The sequence below is a fragment of the Eutrigla gurnardus genome (genome assembly GCF_963514095.1).
Source record: "Eutrigla gurnardus genome assembly, chromosome: 9".
Taxonomy (NCBI): Eukaryota; Metazoa; Chordata; class Actinopteri; order Perciformes; family Triglidae; genus Eutrigla; species Eutrigla gurnardus.
In genome coordinates, this window is record NC_139923.1 from 11692202 (window position 1) to 11714732 (window position 22531).

General features: G+C 43.2%; 1 protein-coding gene across 1 annotated transcript; it reads left to right on the plus strand.

Annotated features, from left to right (window-relative positions):
* The first annotated feature begins 6312 nt into the window (after nucleotides 1-6312).
* alx4b (ALX homeobox 4b) lies at nucleotides 6313-21932 on the plus strand. Its single transcript, XM_084016966.1, has 4 exons — nucleotides 6313-6979; nucleotides 15141-15454; nucleotides 20961-21089; nucleotides 21185-21932. The coding sequence occupies exons 1-4, from the start codon at nucleotides 6640-6642 to the stop codon at nucleotides 21503-21505; spliced, it is 1104 nt and encodes a 367-aa protein (XP_083873092.1). The 5' UTR covers nucleotides 6313-6639; the 3' UTR covers nucleotides 21506-21932.
* Nucleotides 21933-22531: the final 599 nt, after the last annotated feature.

The following is a 22531-nucleotide window of genomic DNA, read 5'->3' on the forward strand; positions in this document are numbered from 1 at the left end:
TAAACAATAAACATTAGTACGCGGAAATGCAACAAGTGCTATTTTCAGACTGAGGGCATTTGACTCACATTAGGCCAGCATTGAATGTGAGTCTTTGTATGAAATCGCTGAGAAGCTGCACCGCAGCAGCTAGAAAGCATCACCATTCGCGTCTACAGATCCTTTACAGTCACTTTGAGTAAGATATGAGAATACAACAATGTCAGGAGTATACTTGTGAAAATGGTGTGGTGCCTTTATAGTTGCTTTTAGGAACAAAGCACATCTGGCCTTATTTCAGCGATATGAAACGTCAAAATTACAGGATATTAGTGCAATCTTTTCAGAATGCTTGGCACATGGCACATTTTCTGCCTGCAATCCATTTGCACAGCATTAACAGAGAGACTCATTATCTTCATTATCTCCCGTTTTCTATTGTAGTGACTGATCTTCCACAAGCCCACGGCGAAGATGCCCTCTAGCTGTAATCAACTACTAATCAATGTAACGATATTTCACACAAGTGCAGAGATGTTGCTCCTTTTTGAATAAATTACTGTGTGTGTATGTGTGTGTGTGTGTGTGTGTGTGTGTGTGTGTGTGATCTCTTGTGATTTTTGCAGCATGTGTCCACAACTGTTCAGCCTTGTACTCTGAAGTCTTCCATATGTCCTGTGTTTGAACAATCATGAATGCTGCCTCAATTTTTGCGTTATTAGAGCGAGGCACCTCCATGAATACGTTAACACTGCCGAGCGACAAATATTTTCCACATTGAAGCTTTCACATGTAAACTGTCTGATCTATTTTTGGCGCAATCCTTTTGTAACATGCATTGATCACGCGTTGGTGACAGAAACCTTGATTTTTTTCTAAATGTTTAATTCATTCTATTTTGCAGAATGCGTGTAGATCAATATCACAGTTCAGTAATTTATTAATTATTTATTATTAATTTAATATGTTATTGTTTGATTTGTTGATTTGCACCCCTCACTCCAACTGAAGGAATCGACTATCTAATTAAATCAACTACTCAATTCATCTTTAAATAACAGCTGTGATTAAGAAATGTCTTAAACTTTAAGCACAAGGTAAGTGAGAAACACATTAGAAAAAAAAAATCTTTCATAAAATCTGCAGCTGCCAGACACTAGTAGGCTCTAGGACTGCAACCAACGATTATTTTCATTATTAATTTCACCAATTCATTATTTTGCCAATAAACAGTGAGAAAATAGGTAAACATGTAGGTGACGTCTTCAAATGGCTTGTTTAATCTGACCGGTTCAAATGTTGGAAATAGAGAATGTGACGTCTTTTGCTTGAAAAGTGACTCAAACGATTCATCAGTTATTATTAACAGTTTAGTCAATGCATCTGACAAACTAATTCTTTCAGGTGTCTTGAAATATATTACAAAAGGATATAAAAATGGTTTGCTTTTATGAATCAAGTACATTCATGTACTCTCTACATTCTTGCCCCTACGTGTCTATATTCTATATATTGTACATATGAGCCGTCTGCCGAGCGTCGGCTGTTTGGGTGATGATGGATGGAGGTATACTCCCGTGTGTCTCCCGCTCACGGGTTAACCGTCCGTGGCTGAACCAGATATAGAGCTGAGAGATAAAGGCATACAGCATCCCCTCTGTCTGCTCCTGCTTGGTCCTGTTTATTGAATTATACATCAGTACAACCGCTGCCTCTTTTTTCTCTCCACTCATCTCTACTTAATTTGATCAGAGAATCTGCTGATGCAGTGTGTGCCCGCTCATGTGAAACCAATTTAAAGCTACACATAAAAATCTCGTGTCTCTTTTACTCTCTCGCTCTCTTTGACACACACACACACACACACACACACACACACACACACACACACACACACACACACACACACACACACACACACACACACACACACACACACACACACACACACACACACTAGGAGTCACAGATGCAGAGACCTACTTCTAATAATAATAATCTGCCTGTATAACTCAGGGTAACACCAGCTGACGGTTTCTCCACAGGTAACAGAGAGAGAGGTTTCTCAAATTCAGCCGGACCACCAAAGCAATATAAATAAAGGGTAATGTGACAATGATTGTGAGTGCAGCCTTGTTTTTAAAAAAAGAAAAATGTGGTTTGAAGGGTTGTGCTCTTGCCACGGCAATGGATCGACGGTTTTGTTGTGGATGAGTCAAGCTATTCATAGGCTGAGACCAAAGATGTGAGTTCATCTTAACGAGAACACGCCTTCGAACGTTTGCCTCTGCTTTAATACGTGGAAACTCGCACAACAACCGCTTCACCAAGTCACACGGGTGGACTCGACTTGGTCTCCACACTGGTTGTGAAGAGATCCTCGTGAAGACAACTCGGCGTTCCTATCCCGCCACCATGGCTCGGTAAGGAAACACTGTCCACAGAAATGCAAAGAGGGAGTTTTACATTATAAAGTAAAACCAGGCTCAACTTTGGATGCAAAGCAATTCAGCATCATCTGCCAAGAAGCTGCGTTGGCCAATCAAATACGTGTGCAAGTGCACATTCCTGGTAGATTATTTTGTGATCTGAGAGCCGTATTTCTACCGTTTACCTCGCAAACAAATGATACAATGATTGGCGGTACGATCCCGTCTCGTGGTGTTATAAACCGCGTCGCAGTCTTTCGGCGTTTACATTACTAAAACCAGCCTTCCTGGATCACATTTCTTTGTCTCCCTGTTACCTCAAGCAACACGCCCACACAAGTGCAGCATTGTTTTCAGATAGGGCTGCTTTCTGTCTGAACGCCACTTAAAATTGTCTCGAGTAGCAATGTCTTCAAGACCATTTGAGAGAGTACAGTGATCTTTTTAAAACTATCCTTTAATGTAACCTGCAGCCAAAGGAGATGAGGATGATGAAGGACACTGAGCCGGGAGCACTGCAACCATAGAGGACACAGAAAAATGTCACTCTAAAATGGACTTTGGAGCAAATGACAGAGAGAAAACTTATCCGCCACCAGCTGGTTTATGAATTTCAAACTTTCCTCTAATTACTTAAAATTCCCATCTATGAGTGAAATTGGGCATCGAAACAGTCAAGTCCAAATCCAGTTCCAATGAATGTATCTCGCTGATGTGACGTGTTCCTGAATGACATGTGAACATCTGCAATACAAAATTATCATCTTATGCAGATGACAACTAAGAGGACAGTCTTTAGTACATACAAATTAACTTTTTTGGTCATCCTTATACTTTAAAAATGACAGAAATAGAAGTTTTGGATTTCCAATTTCCTTTTCAATTTCCTGCGTGTTTTAGTGTACAAGATCTTGAGGTATCGATCAAATCGTTGCTTTATTATATGCAATAATTGTCTGAACATTCATCATTATGATCATTATTTTTGATGTATTTTTGTACAACCATCCATTAAAAAAAAATATTAAAGGCAGGAATCTCGAGGGATTTGTTCCTCTATTATACAGACTTTGATCCTCATTCTAGAAAGTTTCCAATATGGTGTTTTTACAAAAATGCTGAAATAGCATATGCGAATATTCGAATATGTTCCCCTAACAACAACATACAGTCTGTGTGTTTCCCATCTCCCCTGTCTGCCCTTTCCCACAGCCAAACTGAGCATTGCTGAGACAGTCAAAGCTACAGAACTTTCCCCATTACCTGCACCGCCCGCCACAAGAAGCCCAGAGGCAGAGTAGTTTCAGGGACCCTGCTGGTACATGGAGGTCTGTGCCAACGTAAACCCCAGAGGCTCTGAGCTGCTGCATCAGTGGCGAGCCCGTCCCCTCAGCAGCGAATACCTGGACATGGTTCCTGCTGGAGGTTAAACAGACAAGTTGCCATTTAGTGGAAACCTTTTAGAGAGAATGCCACGCATGAGTGATGTATATCTGTGACAGCTGGCACTTTAGCCTGTGGCAGTGGAGTGGTTTATATTAAGGGAGGCCTGCATGTATGCTGCACTCCAAGTAGAAGTCTGTCATTCTTATAGCTGTGTGACAACCTTGGCTTGTAATTTCTAGTCGCTTTAGCGTGCATGCTGTTATCTTAAAATGTGTGTCTCAGCTTTTCCTGCAGGTAAAGGGAGCAAAGGCAAAGGAAATACAATGAATTGTATTCTATTCAAAGTCTCACTTTATTTCTTGTATTTGGAGCCTAATGTTCTACAAAAGCAAAGAGACTCAAGTAAATGCAAAGTGTTTGCATGTGTGTCCACTTTACTACCCTGCGCACACAAGTAGTAAAATGAAGGAAAAATAAATCACATCATATTTAGACCAAAAGTTTGATAAAATTGATGTATTATCATTTTAATGCTGACAACAACAAAAAAACAACAACATAAAAAGTAAAGGCAATATCAATATAGCGATCAAGCAAAGTATATAAATTGTGTAAAATGTATCAATGAAGATCAACTAACAAATAAATGCCTGGCAATCACAAATTGCTGATGACATTGATATGCGGATTAATGCTGATAAAGCAAAATGTTAATTTACAGATACATGCATGCAATAATAAACTGCAGCACTGATCGCGAAAACACGTCGACTAAAATGTAAATGGCTCGAACTTCTCATATTAAAACGCCGCAACAAAACCTAAATAGGTAAACAAATAAACAAATAGCCGGGTGGCAGCCAAAGCTAACCTCGTACGTTACATTAGAAATCAGTCTTAAGAGTCAAACGTCTCGTTAACGAATACCTGCACAGTGAGAGAGGTGCCGGTGGCGCACGAGACGACGCGCAAGAGACTGCACGTGCACCGGGCACCAAACCAGTAGCCGTAATTGTTGTGTTGCAATTAAGTTTTTAAATTTCGAAATGTGACCTCCTGACAGCGTTAAACTTAATGGATCCTAAAAAATGATTGCTTTGGGGGAAAAAAACATGCATCATAAAATAGAGCTTGTGATTTTCATCGTTTGTATAATTTTCTTTTTAAGGGGACGTTATCCTCCTCCTGGAGGTCGGGCTGCAGATGTGGCCGACATCATGTTGTGCAAGAGCAAGACACGAGTTATGTCTCGATCCATAATGAATGCGTTTATGCCGGAAAATCAGAGAGAGAGAGAGAGAGAGAGAGAGAGAGAGAGAGAGAGAGAGAGGGGGGGGGGGGGGGGGGGGTGTCAGCGTTCATACTGAATTAATCTGCAACATGAAGGCCTCACAGCCGCAGTTCAAACACTTTGAAGACATATTTCGTTGTATCCGTTGGAAATATAATTCAAGCGTGGCAACTTATAACGATAACAATAATAATACAATACCATTTGTTCCATAATTAAATAGGTTCTACTGTAGCCTATAGGCCTACACTCTACGTAATGATGCGTTGTAGGCTACACCAATCAAAAACTTTATGTTGTGTCAGATTTAATGTGACAGCCCATGATTATATTTCCCTAATTTATTGCCATTACCTACAAATCTCGATAATGGCAGATAGAGAAAAAAAAATGAAGGACGTGATTTGCGATAATTTATCCAATTTAGCTACCGGCAGGCATAAAGGCTTCTTGTTTCCTTCATGGCTTAGGCTTTAATTCAGATATTTATAGCCAAGAAAAAGGCAACCCCCTGGCGCGGCGTCGAATTGCATAATTGTTAAAGCATACGAAGCCAAGCGTTTCAACAAGTATCATAGGCTTAATGGTTTATTCACTATGAGCCAATTTTCATATTGAATAAACCCTCAATCTCTAATTGCGGGGCTGGAAATTATTTGCGATGATGGGCTCTAATTCTCCATCATTCTAAGTGGAGATATCCGCAATGACAGTCCGACTTCTCCCATAACGTCCTGGTCAAACGGTTAAAGGTTGTTTGCTTTGATGTAGGTCTCTAAACCACATGGGAAATATTGATATAATATTTAAGCTTAACGTGCGTTTACTTTAAACACTGGTGTTGCTCCAAAATTCCATTTGATCCTTTCAATTACACTTATTATTATTCATGCAGCAAAGAAAACACAATTTAGATTTTTCCTTGAACGCACATGAATAATAACGTGCGGCTCCCGAGGTGGAAACGACGCTTTAAAACGCCTTAAAGTTTGGCATAAAGAGGTCGGGGCATCTCATGCAACAGCGCGAATCAAAGCCGTCATATTCATCCTCTAATCGCATTAATGTCATGTGTTGTGTTTCCCGCGTGTTTACCGAAAAAGCTTTCTCTCCCCCCCCCCCCCGAGCTTGACCTCCCATTTCTGCGGGCTGCATAATAGCGCGGGCCGGAGCTCGGTGCGGGCCTACTTTCACATGTGCGCGGAGCCTGAAGGTCGGATTGCTGAGCGCGCGTGTGTGTGCGCGCGCGTGTATGTGTGTGTGTGTGTGTCAGATACATCGTAGGCTACTGAGGCGGCATCATCTTGAGCAAGGCATTTCTCTTTACCCCGACAAACCTTCAGGGGGCTTTTAGCATTTGTTCAGTCTGCAGTCTCTGGAAAACATCTGATTCATTTTTTAAGCAGTCCCAGATGCGGCAGCGTGAGAGTGGTGTGTGCACGAGCGCGTCAGTGTGAGTTTGTAGAGTGTCTGCTGTCTAGAGAAGGGGAGGGAAACAAGAACCGTGTGGATCTTTTTTTTTTTTTTTTTTAATATAACTTTTTTTTTTTAGGTATGAACGCAGCGTGCGTCTCATACTGCGATATGACATCGATGGATTCATATTATAGCACGTCCACCGCGCAAGGTAGGGATCACCAGGCGAACCCGTTCAGGACGTTCCCGACCGCCGACACCAAATACAGCCCCACGTTCATTCCGGGCAAAGGACAGGCGTACGGAGAGAAGTCCCGCAGCCCTTTCCAGCCGGAGTGCCAGTCGTTGGATGGCGCCGACGAGAGCACCTTCAACAAGTACCAGCTCTTCATGCAGCGGCCGACCTGCAAAACTCCGCCCGAAGGCAACAAGCTGCACCCGGACAGCGGACACAACGGCGCGCTGCTTCCCTGCTATGGTGAGTGCACAGATGCGTGTATGAGGCGGCATATCCGGCGTCGCGTTCAACGGGAATACACGATGAAGGTCGGAATGTCCCCACGTTTGCGAGCAACGAGGGGAATGTAATGTAGTGTGTAGCCGAATAGAGAATGTGAAAGCGAAGAGACATGAGGAGGAGAGGCGAAACACAAGGACTCCATCACCAGGCGCACACTATTTAACTGAGCAGGACTGTGCATAATACTAAAATAAACGCATTTTTAATGTAACAAGTCTAATGTGGGAGACTGAGTGGAGACGTGTTTGTGTATAGGGGGCAGAATAAAGTTGCACAGGACCATAAAACCATCAAACCGTTGGGAAATCAGGTAAAATTTGTTTGATATGTAACTATGAGGAAAACCAAACGGAATCACTGATTGTCAAAATTCCATCCTGATTTAATTTAAAATATATTCCAGGGTAAATGGGATTTTCTGCCCTGTATATAATGTAATACTATAATTGTGGCAAATTATTTGAGGGAAGCGAGTTAAGACACAGGTGAAGAAGATATTTTATTTTATTAATTTTTGAATGGATGGATGGATGTGTTCTATCCACCTCACTAAGTGAATTTCATCGTGCCACCGCGGCATCACTGACACTGATCTCACTGTTCTAAAGCAGACAGTAACACTATTCATCGCTGACAAATAAGCACGCCGTCAATTATTTTAATTTCCAAATATGAACTACAAGCTACCGAGCCACACACGCACGCGCACGCACACACACTCAAACGGGAGAATCTATGTGAATGGGGTAAAACTGATTAATGATTTCAAATGGACTCGACTATTTAACGTAGTCCGTCATATTTATAGCATGATTAATTTTTAAGCACGTTTTAATTAATAATAGAATACGTGATACGCAGGAAGTCCCTTTCTATCAAATCTCTTTTTAGGGAGATGATCATAACACCGTTACAATATGATAGCCTATTGGCCAAGACCACACAATGTGTCGACATACAATGACGAAATTAATTCAACGTGTGGACTGTCTCGGTGTCCTCACAAATAGAAAAAGTCACTGTTGCGATGATTCGTTGTACTAGCGTTCAAAGAAAACAGGTCCTTAAAAAAAAAGAAAAAGAAAAAAAGAATACCCTGTTATTGAGCAGACGATGACTCCGTGTCGCAGGTCTGAGAGAAGGCCCACTGCCTGAAAACACAATAGCCTACATTACGTACAAAATACGTTGGTATTTATACAATATCTTATACGTGAAAACTAAATCAAAACATGTTGGTGAGTTATCAAGGTGTAGACTCGTCAGCATGCATATGTTTATGATGACGCGGTTGCTATACAGAAGAAATGATCGCGGCTGAAATGTGATCTTTTCTTTTCTATTGAAAATTATGCAATACCCCAAAATTTAAAAAGACATTTTATTTGTCGATTCGTGTTGGAAAACAGATTCAGACACTGAAAAAAAACTTCAGAAAAAAAGAGACTAAACCCCAAAGAACATTTAAATAGGTCTGCACTAAATGAGTGTTGATTATATGCAGTAAATTTAAACGTTATGTTTAACATATAAAATTAAATTGCCCTAACTGCTTAGTGGGACCGATTACAACTAGGCCTGCAGTATATATATATATATACTGTATATTGCAGCAGCCAACACACTTTTGCCAAAATACATCCTCAAAGTGCAAAGTAATCAATTTCCCTGACAGAATCGCTGTCACTTTTTGCTGAGCAAAGTTGAGAGCAATGCCTCCACACTATTGGGAGCCCCCTGCACTGAAGTCAATTGATTTGGCAAGTGCATTGACAGAACCATTTAAACGGCATCATTAAATGCAACACGCCTCCCTCGAGGAGAGCTCTGCAGTGTTATCACTGAAAATGTTGCAGCCAGATGAAGGCATCGCGGCTCTGGGGAGGATGCGTTGGGCCGCTGCCAAAGCCTCAGGCGTCAACAGGCCTGCTGCTTTGTGTGGTCCTCAATGGGAGATACATATTGCTCAATGCTGACGCTTTATCTACCATCGTGATGACAAAAGTCATATAGCGAAGGGAGTTTCTGTGTGGCAACGCAGCCTCAACTGCAATACTGTTGACAGGGCAACCCAACATTTTGTCATTGTGAGGATGCTACATGGGCAGACCAAAATACACAAAAAAAAGAGAAAAATGGGTTGATATATGCCAACTACATATCTTACATGCTCATATTTACATTTAAAGAAGCAAAGATGCATCTGTGGATTTATTGTGTGTATTTTTATGGCAACGTTGCATCCATTCACACCTAATTTTCACACTTTTAAAAAGTATTATTTGACTGTATTAATATGCTTTTTAAGAGCCTCATTCATATTCCTATTTAGATATAGCGTTTACATTTTTTTTTAATCCATTAAATCACAGGATTGGAAGGTTTATGTTGTTTTGCATGAGTGGAAATCTTACTTGGACCCAAGCGATTTTGATGTTCAGTAAAAATACAAGACCAAAGGAGTGAATGAACATATTTCTGCACAGTAGTGACTCACGTTGGCGGGTTTGTTTCCTTGAATGCATGTTAATCAGTGAGACCGTCCCACAGTGAAACCAGGGATGGAGCTGTCTACCTGCTCACACAACAATGAATGAAATAAATCCCCTGGAGCTGATCGAGCGCTGAGGAATGCAGGTCAGCGCTGCAGGAGAGGTTGGAATTAATCTAAGGCAGATGTGCATTACTGGCTCCTATAGTTATTATTCATACTCCCCAAACATCAGATCTCCAAAGCTAGAGTCTCTGCGATGACAAAGTAGGACTGGTTTACATAACCCAGAGTCAACAATACCTTCTACAAATAAGCAACAAGTCAGAAATGGATGTTGGGTAATGATTTAAGGGACTTGGGAGAAATGAGAGGGTCTTGCAAACGTGTTTTTTGCACAAGTTTTTTTGCTTCATAATTTTCATTTTCAGTTGTTATCCGTGATTTCATTTCAGTTCTGCATCGCTGACGTACAAAAGTGTTTGCAAGAACACTATTCACTAAAGACTGTTTGTGCCGTTCTATAAAATAACAGTAAAAAATGCAGTTCTAACAGCTTTGTCAATCTTTGTACTTTCAAACAACCCCTTCTCCCGTCAGCCGGTTATTGAAGCATCCTGTGATATGTAAAACATTTTTCACGGTGTATGAAAACCAAAACAAGGCCCCCCCCCCCAAAAAAAAGTCCTGGCAGCGTTTTAAAAGCCTCTTGTCAAAATATAGTACTCTGTTAAAAGGTTGGGAGTAGTGATGTCACAGGATATGCATGTGTGACTAACACATTGAGTCGATGTTAACAATAAGCCTGACTGACACCTGTGATCGTGCCGTCCTGGGTCTGTGAACCAGGGAGTAAAATAAATTATACGATGGGAATCTTTAAAAGGACTTATTAAAATTGTAATGGTTTCGATTCATCATGTGCAATCTCCGAGCCCATCGGGTCTGCCGATGTGAATGCAGAATCTGTTTATAGAGATTCACAAATGTGTGACGCAGGAGGCGAAGCTGCAGCAATCTGGCTGCCATTGAATGAGAAGACAGTCGACTCACCGTTCCAATGGATAAATCAATTCTCATGCTGTTGCTCGGCTTACACAGCAGGATTCTCCCCTTTTACTTCCAGTCACCTCTCTCACAGCGGCAGGTAATGACCCACAGCCCACCCGAGGATCGCATGCAGGCGAGATTAAAGAGATGCTCTGGAAACTTTAACCATGCAGCTGGTACACATTTTTGATCTGTTCTGTTGGTGTTGAGGCTGGTGCAGTGTCTTTACTCCCACTTCCTCCATTCTTATCAAGGGACCAAATCTAACCTGTAACAAATACGGTCTACAAAAAGGGATCTAAGCTTCCCACATCACAAAATGTCAACTGAAGAAAGCCAACTATGACAGACTAATGATGTAAACCAGTGGGCAAAACAAAGGTATGATTTTGATTCCATAACAAATACTATTCCTCTTTCTCAGCTTGCTTTAAGCAGAGAGACACAGCTCATATTGCTATACACACACACACACACACACACACAGTTTACTACAGGCCAGGGGTGGGAAGTTATCCACATCATCACAGCGACACCACCTGCACAACAAAATGTCTTCATGCCTCTCTATGATTTCAAATATGCCTCTGATTCCAATATGTTACAGGGAGATGCCAACTGATAATTGATTATATCATTTATAATCATGTTTGATTTCAATTCCTCATCATTTTAATTACTTGTCCTACTATTAATTTTTCATCAACCAACCTAAACTGTAATAATGACAATACAAAACACAGTTACAACATTAAAAAGATTAGCCTGACAAATGACTTTGTCTTGACCTTGAGAGGTTAATGCTTTAGACCGTTTCTCTGCATTGATATTCATCATTAGGGTTGAGCATGTACTTTTAATTCTTGGCCTATGCATTTGACTGTTTATACTTCAAAACTCCTTTTAAAATGAAAATGAGAGCTTTGTCAAAATACTATTTTATCAAGATGTTTTATTTTTCCCCTTAAGAAGAAAACAAGTGTAAATTCAACATTATTTCATGCATTTAAAAGCACCATAACAATTTTTTAGCTCTTTGATACGAGACAGTGACAACCGCGGCTCAACGTATTATGACAGTAGTGAGGTCATGATCGTGTCAATTCATCAGAAGCTGAGGCTGAACAGAAAGACTTTTTTTGTTTCCCAGGGAATCTGCATTCCTGCGTGAGCCACTGGCATAGATCTCTCCTCAGGAACATCTGGGAGCCTCCCTTCCACTGAGGAAACAATAGTCAACATCAGGTCTTTGACTGTGCAGCGGGGAAAAATCCTCCAGCCCAAAGCAAGTCTGCGACCCAGCAATGAATGTAAAATGAATAGCCACCAAAGCCAATGAAATATTTGACTTTTTAAATGTTTTTGGTCCATATAAGGTGTGACAAGTGGAGAGACATTGTGGCAGACTGCTGTCAGCTTTGGGTGTTTGGAGAGAACAATTTGGAGCGCTCCGTTTAAAAGCATTCCCTTCCCTATTTAGTGTTTGGTCATTAACCCTTCCCCAGGTTACTAATTTATAGTGTTTCTTTTATTTGGTTTCACTTGACCCTCCCCGTACCATTCCATAAAAACTGAGAGGGTGCCCTGTTGCTTTACAACCAGTTGAATTACACTTTGATGTTTTCTCTCTGTTTTCAGCAGTGATTAAATTGCTGACCCTAGTAAATATCTGACCTCGGTTAACTGAAGAAGTCTGCGTCTTGTCAAAGAGTAGCTTTGGCAAATTGCAGGATCAGCCGCTGATATTCGTTGCATTTATATACATGATGATGACTTCTGAGATGAGAACAGTCAAAAGCACATTCCTCTGAATGTCAAAAAAAAAAAACCTGGAGCCAACGGAGTGGAATCTTGGCTCGCAAAAGAAAGTGTGTGATGGTTGCATTCTCAGAAACAGCGTGCAGAAACACAGCGTAGCATGCGAGAATACTGGAGGATGTTTGTGGCGAAGGACTCTGTGTTGTTAGAGTGACAGAAGAAAAGAAAGATATTTTTGGAGTACAAGCCGATTTGAACGCTCATTGTGGTGATAAGACCCAACCACACCGACCCGAAGTCTGAGAACCTTATACGTTCTCTATACCATAACCAAATATAGCAGCAAACAGCTATTTGCAATGTAAAGGCATTGCTCTCCCTCTGTGTGTGTTGTAATGCGAGCTTCTCTGTGCCCGGTTAGCCGTGCATGCCTTTCAATGCATGCGAGTGTGCCTAGCGTGCTAGCTCATGACTGCTGCTCTGCACTGCGCTACCGCCGCCAGCCAGTTGGCTTAGCTTAGCACAACGACTGGCAACAGGGGAAAGAGCTAGTAACAAAATCCAGCACCTCGCTACTTCGAGGCCAGGGTGTTGTGCTCCCATCATGTGTTACTCCTATATGATGGTGAATTGTCAGCTCCTTATGCTAAGCTAAGCTAAGCAGGTGCTCAAGGAAGCTTTATATTTAGAGTACACATGAAAGTAGTATTATTCTTTTCATCTTACTCTCAGTAAGAAATAAAATAAGTCTATTTAAGAAAAATTAAACTTATCTATGAAATGTTCTGATTAGTCCAGAGTCCAGAGTAAACATAGTTGAGATATGTGGATCTGAACTCCCCCCCACCCCCACTATCCCACCATCTTCCCTTCCTCCAGCTGCACCCTTTGCCTTATAGGATATATGCCTTGCTCAGGGGCATAACCGCATATTCTCTCACAGATGCAAATGCAAAGCAGGAACCTGGAGTTGACCCGTCTTATTTCCTAACATTGCAGGCATGCTCCTGCCCAGGGGTAGAAAGAAAATATTGCACAGTGCTTCAGCATTAGAGGCCACTGCAGGGGTAGGTGATGTCAGAACATCTGCCTGCGTGGAGACTGTAAGAGGGTCTGACAGGTGGGCCACGGCGATATGAGGTCATGAACTCCAGCTGGGCGAGCTGTGTTGTTCCATTAGCGTCTCGGTCGGGGCAAGTCTGAGTCAGAGAGCCGGGGAGGGCTGCTGCAGCATCGCAAGGATGACTATTGACATCTCATTGTGGGACACACTAGCCAAAAGCCTACTAATCCATGAAAACAAACGTACATGTTGCAGACAGCCACCGCCTAGCCTCTTCACTCTCAAACTATTCAGTCATCTTACTAAACGCTAAAACACTTGGCTCGGAAAGTCACCAGTGCCACAAAGTGTCGACTCTCCTTGTCCCGCTGCAAGGCGTTCCTGAGAACGACAGGAGGTCATTACTGACACGTAACGAAAACGCAAAGTGACAAAGTTAAACGCACATTTTTAAGTCTAACATCCCAAGCTTGATCCAACTCGGAGACAAACATTGGACGAATGTAACGCTGGAATTTCACAAGACTTGCAAGTCTGTTCTTATGGACGAGACCATGCGTTTGGACCAACAGAGTTGGGAACGGGCGCTCCTCATGCCCAGTCGCAGGAAAGGCAAACAGAGAGTCTGACAGAGCACACTGTCCTCACTGGCCTGCAACCAGAACCCTTCGGCTTATTTATCCACACAGCTGTTTGTTTATTGAAGGAGAAGGGACAGCTTTCTTCATTGCCTAAAAGGAAACAAAAAAAAAAAAAGGGCTAGCCGGCGCTGACAGGAACAGAGCGAGGCCTGTCACAAAATGGATGCTCTCGAAATTGAAGGTGACAAACACAATGTTGTTTACGTCCTCGGGGCGAGGCTGCAGGGCGCACACAAACGCCGGCCATACACGGCACGAGACGGAGCAAGGTTTCGGCATGGCTCGGGTTTCACATGGCGTGATTGAGAGATATGAGAGAGAGAGGGGGCTTCAAGGGTTGTGTCACGGGTCAAGCCAATGTGTAGTGACATAGCTTTCAAACAAAACAAAAAAAGGACATTTCTTCTCTCGTTGCAAACAGACATGGCCTTTGAACTTTTACATAAAACATTAAAAGGGTGACGTCGGCTTAAAGTGAATGTTATTTTGTGTGGGTGTCGCAACGTGATGATGAGCAGACGCACAGTGATTTTATTCAGCCACATTTTAAAGAAAATATTGCTCTGCTGAATATATCAATTATAGAGTAGTAACTATAATTATAGGACTATTATTGACAACATGTGGCCCCTTTTGGTTAGAAAGTTGGTTGTGATAGCTTGCATGAAAATAATATTATTACAGCCAAAATATGATTCTTATTATATATGAAGCTACACAAACTTTCGATTTTCATGCTTAATATGAAAATGGGAAGAATGACAATTCAGACGCAACCAAAATTGCTCAAATGTTTTTTTTATAAGAACCGCAGTCACAGTAACATCTAAACTTTAAAATGTCCCGTATGTTTTATGAGGTTTTGAAGCAGTACCGTCAATCCACATCACAGCATTAAAGGGGCTCTCCAGAGATTTAGCGTTGGGCAACAACCCTGCATCCTACATTTCCCATAATACAAATGGACAGCATCTTACATTCATCCCACTTCTTTCAAACCCGCAGTTAATTCGTACTGCGCTGTTAAAAAGTTGAAGTCTGAAGGCCAAGCTGAGCCATTTCTTCAAACCTTGCTCAAACGTGATCACTTCTTTCTTGTCTTATACCTACTCACAGGAAAAGACAACACCAGCCTGACAGAGTCTGAGTTACCCCCGAGTGTGGACCCTCCTGGGATGGAAGGCAGCTACCTGAACCTCAAGGCGCCCGGCGAAAAGGGTCTGAGCGAGCGGCCGGGCTCAGACTTCTCCAGCCCCCTGGACAAAAGTGAGGCCGAGAGCAACAAAGGCAAGAAGAGACGCAATCGCACCACGTTCACCAGCTACCAGCTGGAGGAGCTGGAGAAGGTCTTCCAGAAGACACACTACCCAGATGTTTATGCCCGCGAGCAGCTGGCACTGAGGACGGACCTGACGGAGGCTCGCGTACAGGTGAGGGTGGGGGAATAAAACCAGGTTTACATAAGAAAAACTGATTTAGGTTCAAATGACTACACTGTTATGGGTAAAATAGCAGCCAATAATAATAATAATGGCCAATTACAATAATAAACACGTGGTCCATTGTGATCATGCTTGACTGCTGGATTGAAACGGGAAACAAACAGCGGCCCCCAATGTTAAAGTTCATCCACCCTGACCCTCTTGTTACTCTATGATAATCTGATTTCCTCCTTTGCTGCCATCCAGATTACTGCAGCCACTATAGGGCTTCATCACTTCATCACGAACATGTGTCATTCTGCTGAAAAGACGAATTCTGTCGTTCCTTCTTGGTGGGGGTGGATGGGGGGATGGGGGTATCCATGAGTTCTGTTGAGTGACTGCAATCGTTAATGTTTGCGTGCTAATAATCACTCAGGGAAATGACAGAGGAGGCTGGGAGAGTTAAGACTGGCATGTTTACAAAGACTGTTCGGTGCAGCAGACAGTGAGGCCTATTGTTCCCCATCCCTCTTTCTGCCTGCCAGTTTTAGATCAGAGTGGGATGGGTGGGACTGAGGGAATACACTTAGCTCTTACATGCTGCAGACTCTGCAGAAGGGTCAGAGGCCAAGGGTTTCTCCCCGGCAATACCATGTTCAAACTTCTTCGCCGCACAACTCTCGAGGCGGGAGGGAGAAACACATGGAGAGGAACAATCGTCATCAAAGCTATAAAAGCAAGGATGCAAAAAAAAAAAAATTACTTTGAGATGCCAGTTTCAATTTCCATGCAGGGCGTGAGACATAGTCAGGGACAGAGAACCTGGCCTGGTCCTCTGTGGTAGTACAGTAAAATAAGTGCATTCATGTTGCAGACCCATCTATTCCCCAGATGAATATAATTAACTTCTTCATCTGACAGCCACACGGCAGACTCCGTTGAGTCACTGTGAGGTTTGACCCGCGCTTCTAAAATCAGACCCTTAATATGTATGCAATCAGGAATAAACCAAAGTTTCAACCGAAGGTCTATCAAGACAAAGTCCAGGGATATGCAATTGTCAAATACCAAGGGGCACTCCAAGCTTGGCAACCCACCGGAGAATCCTTTTCATCTCCGAAACAACACTCACTGAAATCCAGAGTGCAGATGTTTTCTGCCAAAATGCCAGTGTCAAGGTCCTACAGTTTCATCCTCGGTTTGATGATGAACGTCTCCATAAAGTTGGGCTGCAGTTTTCCGTAATCACGTCTCTGACTTCTGCTGCCACTAGTTTATTTAGTACAATTAGCTCTCCAACCTCAGACTTGAACTTCACCACACTGCCTACTTTTGTTTTTATGGAGAGAGAGAGAGAGGCTGTGTGAGTGACTGGCAGTCTATCAATCGCAGTGGTCCTGGATGACAGAGATGAGGTGAGACGGCTGGACTTCAAAGCTGCTTTTAGAGTTGTGCACTCTGCCCTCCCTCTCTCCCTCTTCCTCTCCCTCTGCTGCTGGCTCTGGAGCATAAATAAAGCGCTTTAATGGCTCTGTAAGCTGCCTTTTGCTGTCAACGTCTTTAGCAATTACTGTATCACCACCAAGCACTTTGAGCTCCGAGAGCTCTGAGCCACCTTCCTTGCAGATGTCTGCTAGATAAAATAAAGAATAGTACTGTTTGCAGTTGGTATCCTTCTGGGGCTTCATGTATAGGATGGGTCACCCACGACTATTATGAGAAATAATATAATATTCATGTCAACTGAAATTCTTCTCCTGAAAGCACCAGCAGCTTGCCTTTCTAACGAGCCTAGAAGTTGCAGAATAAGAGACGTGGAGTCGCAAAGGACACATCTGACTTCATAATGTTCCCCAGAATGATCTCCCTGCCAAACTATTTGGCTCGGGTCTCATTCCTACTGCCGTTCAAAGCAAAAGCTACGGAGAGCAAACCCTCTGTGAAACATGACACACTCAGTCCCCCACAATCCAAGACAAGGGGCATATATGCACTCGTACATTGTTTGCTTGTTTAGAAAAGGCTCCAGTTAGTACTGTGGGAGTGTCCAGGTTGAAAGAACATATTTGTTAGTGACTGACGTTTTGGATATGTAAATGCATGTGTGTGTGTGTGTGTGTGTGTGTGTGTGTACGCTCGGTCCTCTGCTCTCGTCTGCACGCCTCCGAAAGGTCAGAGGGGTTAGCTGCGGAAAGCCAAGGGCTTAGGCGTCAGGAAATTAAACATGAAATGAAAACAAGCTCCAGTTTGAACATTCTCCCATCTCACTTTCCAATATCCCCACTTCCCCTCGCTGACTTAAAAGGGAGGAGGGAGGAGAGAGACAAGGAGAGACGGGTCGGCGGTGGGGGAAGAAAGGGGCTGGCGTGGAAGTGAAGAGGCTGAGCTTCATCAGAGGGCGGGAGCACGACGAAGACATTAAAAGTAGAGGAGTAAAGTTGGGTTATCTTGATCCATCACAATTAAGATGACAGCCCCGTAAGTGATGACAGTATGTTTTAGAAGGAGAGAGTGGAGATTTGTAGAACAGGAACCTAACCTACATTAATCATAGCAAGGCTGCAATCAGCTAATTTATGAATTAGGAAAAAGAGGCGCAACTTGGGAAACATTTTTCAAATGTTGCTCTGCTTATTTTTTCTTTTTTAGGAAAAACAGATGCTCACCTGTCTGACTTAAATGTAATAATAATACATAAGCAGCTAACCTTACAAATCAAACAATGTCGGAACTTTCTAGCATTACGTTCATCAGTCCAACCAGGGCCTCTTGCGTTAAGGATTACATTTCCAAAGCTGTGATGTTATGAGCTCACATAACCAAAGAAGAACCAAAGGAAAGACATGACAAACCTTAAACAATAATAGACCCCCAAATCCTCAGGGTGGTGGGGGCGGGGGGGCATAACATAGACTCTGAGCCCCCCTTCAAACATATGATGTAATTCAAAGGGCAACAACCCCTCACCTTGACTTTGGGGTTCAGTCACAACCTCAGATATCAGTTTACCACTTTGTGAGGGTGAGCTGTCCTCTAATCTCACCAGCTGACCCGAGGAATGTCGGAGTCAGACGACATTTCTTTATGTCACCATCTCGCAAAACAGTCGGCGGCTTTATGTACCACAGGAGGTCATGTGGTCTTCTCTTTGAAAATGAGCCAGCTAGATGTTTTTTTGTGCCTGTTCCAGTGCGTATATATCACCCCTAGACCAAAAGGAAAACTTGCTCATGTTTGTCAACTCCATTGTGTTTAAGTTGATTGAGAGAAATAGTGAGAGAGAGACATGAGGGGGGATTTGAGGAGGTTGGATGAGGGGAAATTGCATGTCAGGGACTGTGAAACCCACAAGCTGATTGGGCTGGGAATCAACCCACAATCCAAGTTCAAACCTCTGTGTCGAGGCAGGATCACTCTCTCTTCTCTTTGAAGAAGTTCCCCTTTCCCTCTTGGGAGGATAAGATTCAGACAACCAACAAATACATACAAAAAATCACAAGGAGACATCCACTACCCCCTTTACTCCTCTATTCTTTGCATGGAGATGGGAGAAAACATTGTAGAAAAATGTTTCCCTCAATAAAAGGATTATATTCAGGAACTAAATGGAGGTGGCTACCACTGGCTTACAATTTCTGAAAATAATGTCATAATAATATCAGTAATGTCTTGATTTGTGTTATTTGGGTATATTAATCACATGATTATTTGTTATTATGTTATTATTTGTGATTCGATTCATTCCTATTAACAGGCAGATGATTTTGGCCTGACCTAATCCCTTAGCCTAGACATAAGAAACCTCATATAAGGCATCTTATATCTAGGCTACAAAAAATAAGAGTCTGCTGGGACTGCAACTATTCAATTCATAGTTGAATATTGTGGTGATAACTTTTGTTTCATAAAACGCCATAAAACTGAGAAAAATGCCCTTCACAAGTCCAGAGAGGGTGACATCTTCAAATGTCTTGTTTCACCTGACCGACAATCCCAAACCCAAAGAGGCTCAGTTAACTATGATTTCAGAAGCTGCAACCATCACGTTTGGCATTGTTACTTTTTGCTGAGGAAGACTTTGTGATTAAGGATTGTTGCAGCTGTAGAGTATGCAGACATGTTTGTCTTACATACGGTGGTCTGGATGGCCCTGAAGTGTCCAAATAATTAACATCCAATCAATTATAAAGCAGTGCAACTTAAAGCAGAACTGAAACACTAGAAATGGCTTGTGCCAAGGAATGCATTGTCTACATGGTGGTTATACTGGTCTATAATCAATATCCAGTAGTTATTTTATCGGGCCAATAATGTCACCGTCGAGTCACTTTTGAATTTTGAATTTGTCAAACAACAAATATGCCTCTAAAGGATTTAACATATGACAACTACTATACTTAGAACCTTGGAAAAAACTTTAACACGGAAAAACAAAGGAGGAAACCTTAGGAAGAGCAACGGGGGAGGAATCCCTCTTCCAGGACAGACGGACATAGAATAGATCTCTGCAGAGACATAAATTACCATAGAAGTGAATACCAAGGTCGCAGTCGAATATTTCAGTGAATTTCCCTCAGGAAACACATTTTTTCTTACACTTTTTTTTTTTTTGCTCATAATTTCATAACGGTCTTCCACCCTTCAGTCCTGCTTTCCTCCCGTGCCTTCTACAGCTCGGGAGTCGTGGGCTCGGTAGCCCTGCACTCTGTCTGTCAGCAGGTCCTGAAAGCAAAACCTACTTCATATACACCGCATCCAATACTTAATAATCCCAAAGACGGACAAAGAAAAGCATATTCTTGGTCAAAAGTTGAACTTTTTGTTTCATGGATTATACTGAGGGATTCCCCACTGTATCCTGCTGTGTTGACATGTGGGGGAGAGCACACCTCTCTCCGAGTGATTTATGAATGGCTACAGGCCCAGATGTGGATCTGTCGACGCTGGCAGGCTGAAGGCAGGCAGACGCCTGTGTATCAAAGGGAGGAGCTGATTCGTGCAACACCAGGGGAGACTCACCATTTTCACATCAATAGCTTCGTGTGGACGGCACTTTAAAGACACGTCAAGTCTTAAAACCTGGGCCCGGACTTTCATGTGCTGCAGAATTTATTTGCTCCCCTATCTTCATTGTATGTGGTCCAGTTTCTTACTTTGTCTTGCTGAGGGAGAGAAGAAGACCTTGGTTCCTCCACACACTTGGTTCCACACACACACACACACACACACACACACACACACACACACACACACACACACACACACACACACACACACACACACACACACACACACACACACACACACACACACACACACACACACACACACACACACACACACACACACACACACACACACACACACACACACACACACACACACACACACACACACACACACACGGCTTTACCCATGATGTGAGATCTACCAGAGCTGTGTTTAAAATTATAAGTCACATTGTGTCCTAGAGGCTGGTCGGTATTTTCCTGACGGATTGATTTCTCTGCAGGTGTGGTTCCAGAATCGCAGAGCCAAGTGGAGGAAGAGGGAGCGTTATGGCCAGATGCAACAGGTCCGGACACACTTCTCCACTGCTTATGAGCTGCCTCTACTGACTCGGCCTGAGAACTATGCACAGGTAAGCGGTGGTCTGCTCGCTGAATTGTCTGACTATGAGCGACCCCTTTCACGTAGCAGTGAGCCTTATTATTAATCCCTGCTCCTTCCCTCCAGATCCAGAACCCTTCGTGGATCGGGAGCAGCAGTGGAGCATCTCCGGTGCCGGGTTGCGTTGTGCCCTGCGACTCCGTCTCCTCCTGCATGCCGCCTCATCCTCACGGTCCTGGTGGCGTCTCCGAGTTCCTGGGCGTGCCCAGTCCAGGGAGCAGCCACATGGGACAGACACACATGGGCAGCCTTTTTGGGGGTCCCGGGATGGGCGGGGGAATCAATGGCTACGATCTCAACCTTGATCCAGACCGCAAGTCTTCCAGCATAGCTGCGCTGCGTATGAAGGCCAAGGAACACAGTGCAGCCATCTCTTGGGCTACATGATGTCTCAGCCCAGTTCCACCATGCCCCCCCCCCCCCCCCCATATGGCCCTCTTCTCTAGAGCAGCCATCAGTGAGTGCTGTGGGGGAGGAGGGAGTTTTCCTGAGAGCACTAATGATAACACAGGTCAAATGAACAGGGAGAGACTGTGGAGATAACAGAGGCCATTACAGCGGCCAACGCAACCAAGATAACAACTGTGACTGTGACAAGCAGCAGATGCTGAAAGTGAGAGAAATCTAGAGGCGTGACTCAGAAGATGTTGCAGACTGTGTTCATTCTCAATTCCTTGATCTCTCAGGACTCATTGAAACACGGGGTTTAGTCCTCAATAAACTGGGTATCACCGTTAAATAATCAATATAATAAATATGGTTTACAAAACACTTTAATAGAATACAGGAACGCAGTGCCAAAGCAGTATTTTAATTTAGATTTAAGTTATTTACTCCCTTATCTCTTTGTACCTACATTCTGCCCGCCCCTTTTATTTCATAAGTACAAATGTGAGCATTGAATGTCTGCATTTGAAAAAAAGTCATTTCAAATCAAGGTCAAGCTCCGATGGATTCTTTTCTGTCACTCGTCATTGCAAACTTGTGTTTGTGGTGCAGCGGGTAGTTCATGTCACAGCAATGAAGGACAGGGTCTAATTGAGTGAGAGCAGAAATGGCCTCTGCCAATTTATTTTGGAAAGGAGGGCAGGCATGGGGATTGGCAGCAATTTCAAATCAATGTGTCATTTCCTCCCCCAGGGCTGCCTCCACAGGTTGCCCCTGCTAGGCTCGGGGGCCTCAGGTTACAGGAAACACCGTCTCCACAGGCAGGCGAGGCACAGCGACGCACAGCAGCAGCCTTCAACACCAACTAGCCACGCCAGCTTCAATCAGCCACCGGCGGGGATAGACACACTTAATTAGCTTCAAAGTGAGCCGTCCCGCGAACACCGCCGCACATCGGTGCGTACACGGCGAGGACATGTTGCACACGCAGCTCCACACGCTGTAACGATCAGTTTCGGCCTCAGC

Bases quoted from the DNA above. Each gene is read 5' to 3' on its own strand.
- alx4b (XM_084016966.1), top strand. From the start codon at position 6,640: ATGAACGCAGCGTGCGTCTCATACTGCGATATGACATCGATGGATTCA. The intron at 15,455-20,960 runs GTGAGGGTGGGG...ATTTCTCTGCAG, and splicing joins TGACGGAGGCTCGCGTACAG to GTGTGGTTCCAGAATCGCAG. The intron at 21,090-21,184 runs GTAAGCGGTGGT...CCTTCCCTCCAG, and splicing joins GGCCTGAGAACTATGCACAG to ATCCAGAACCCTTCGTGGAT.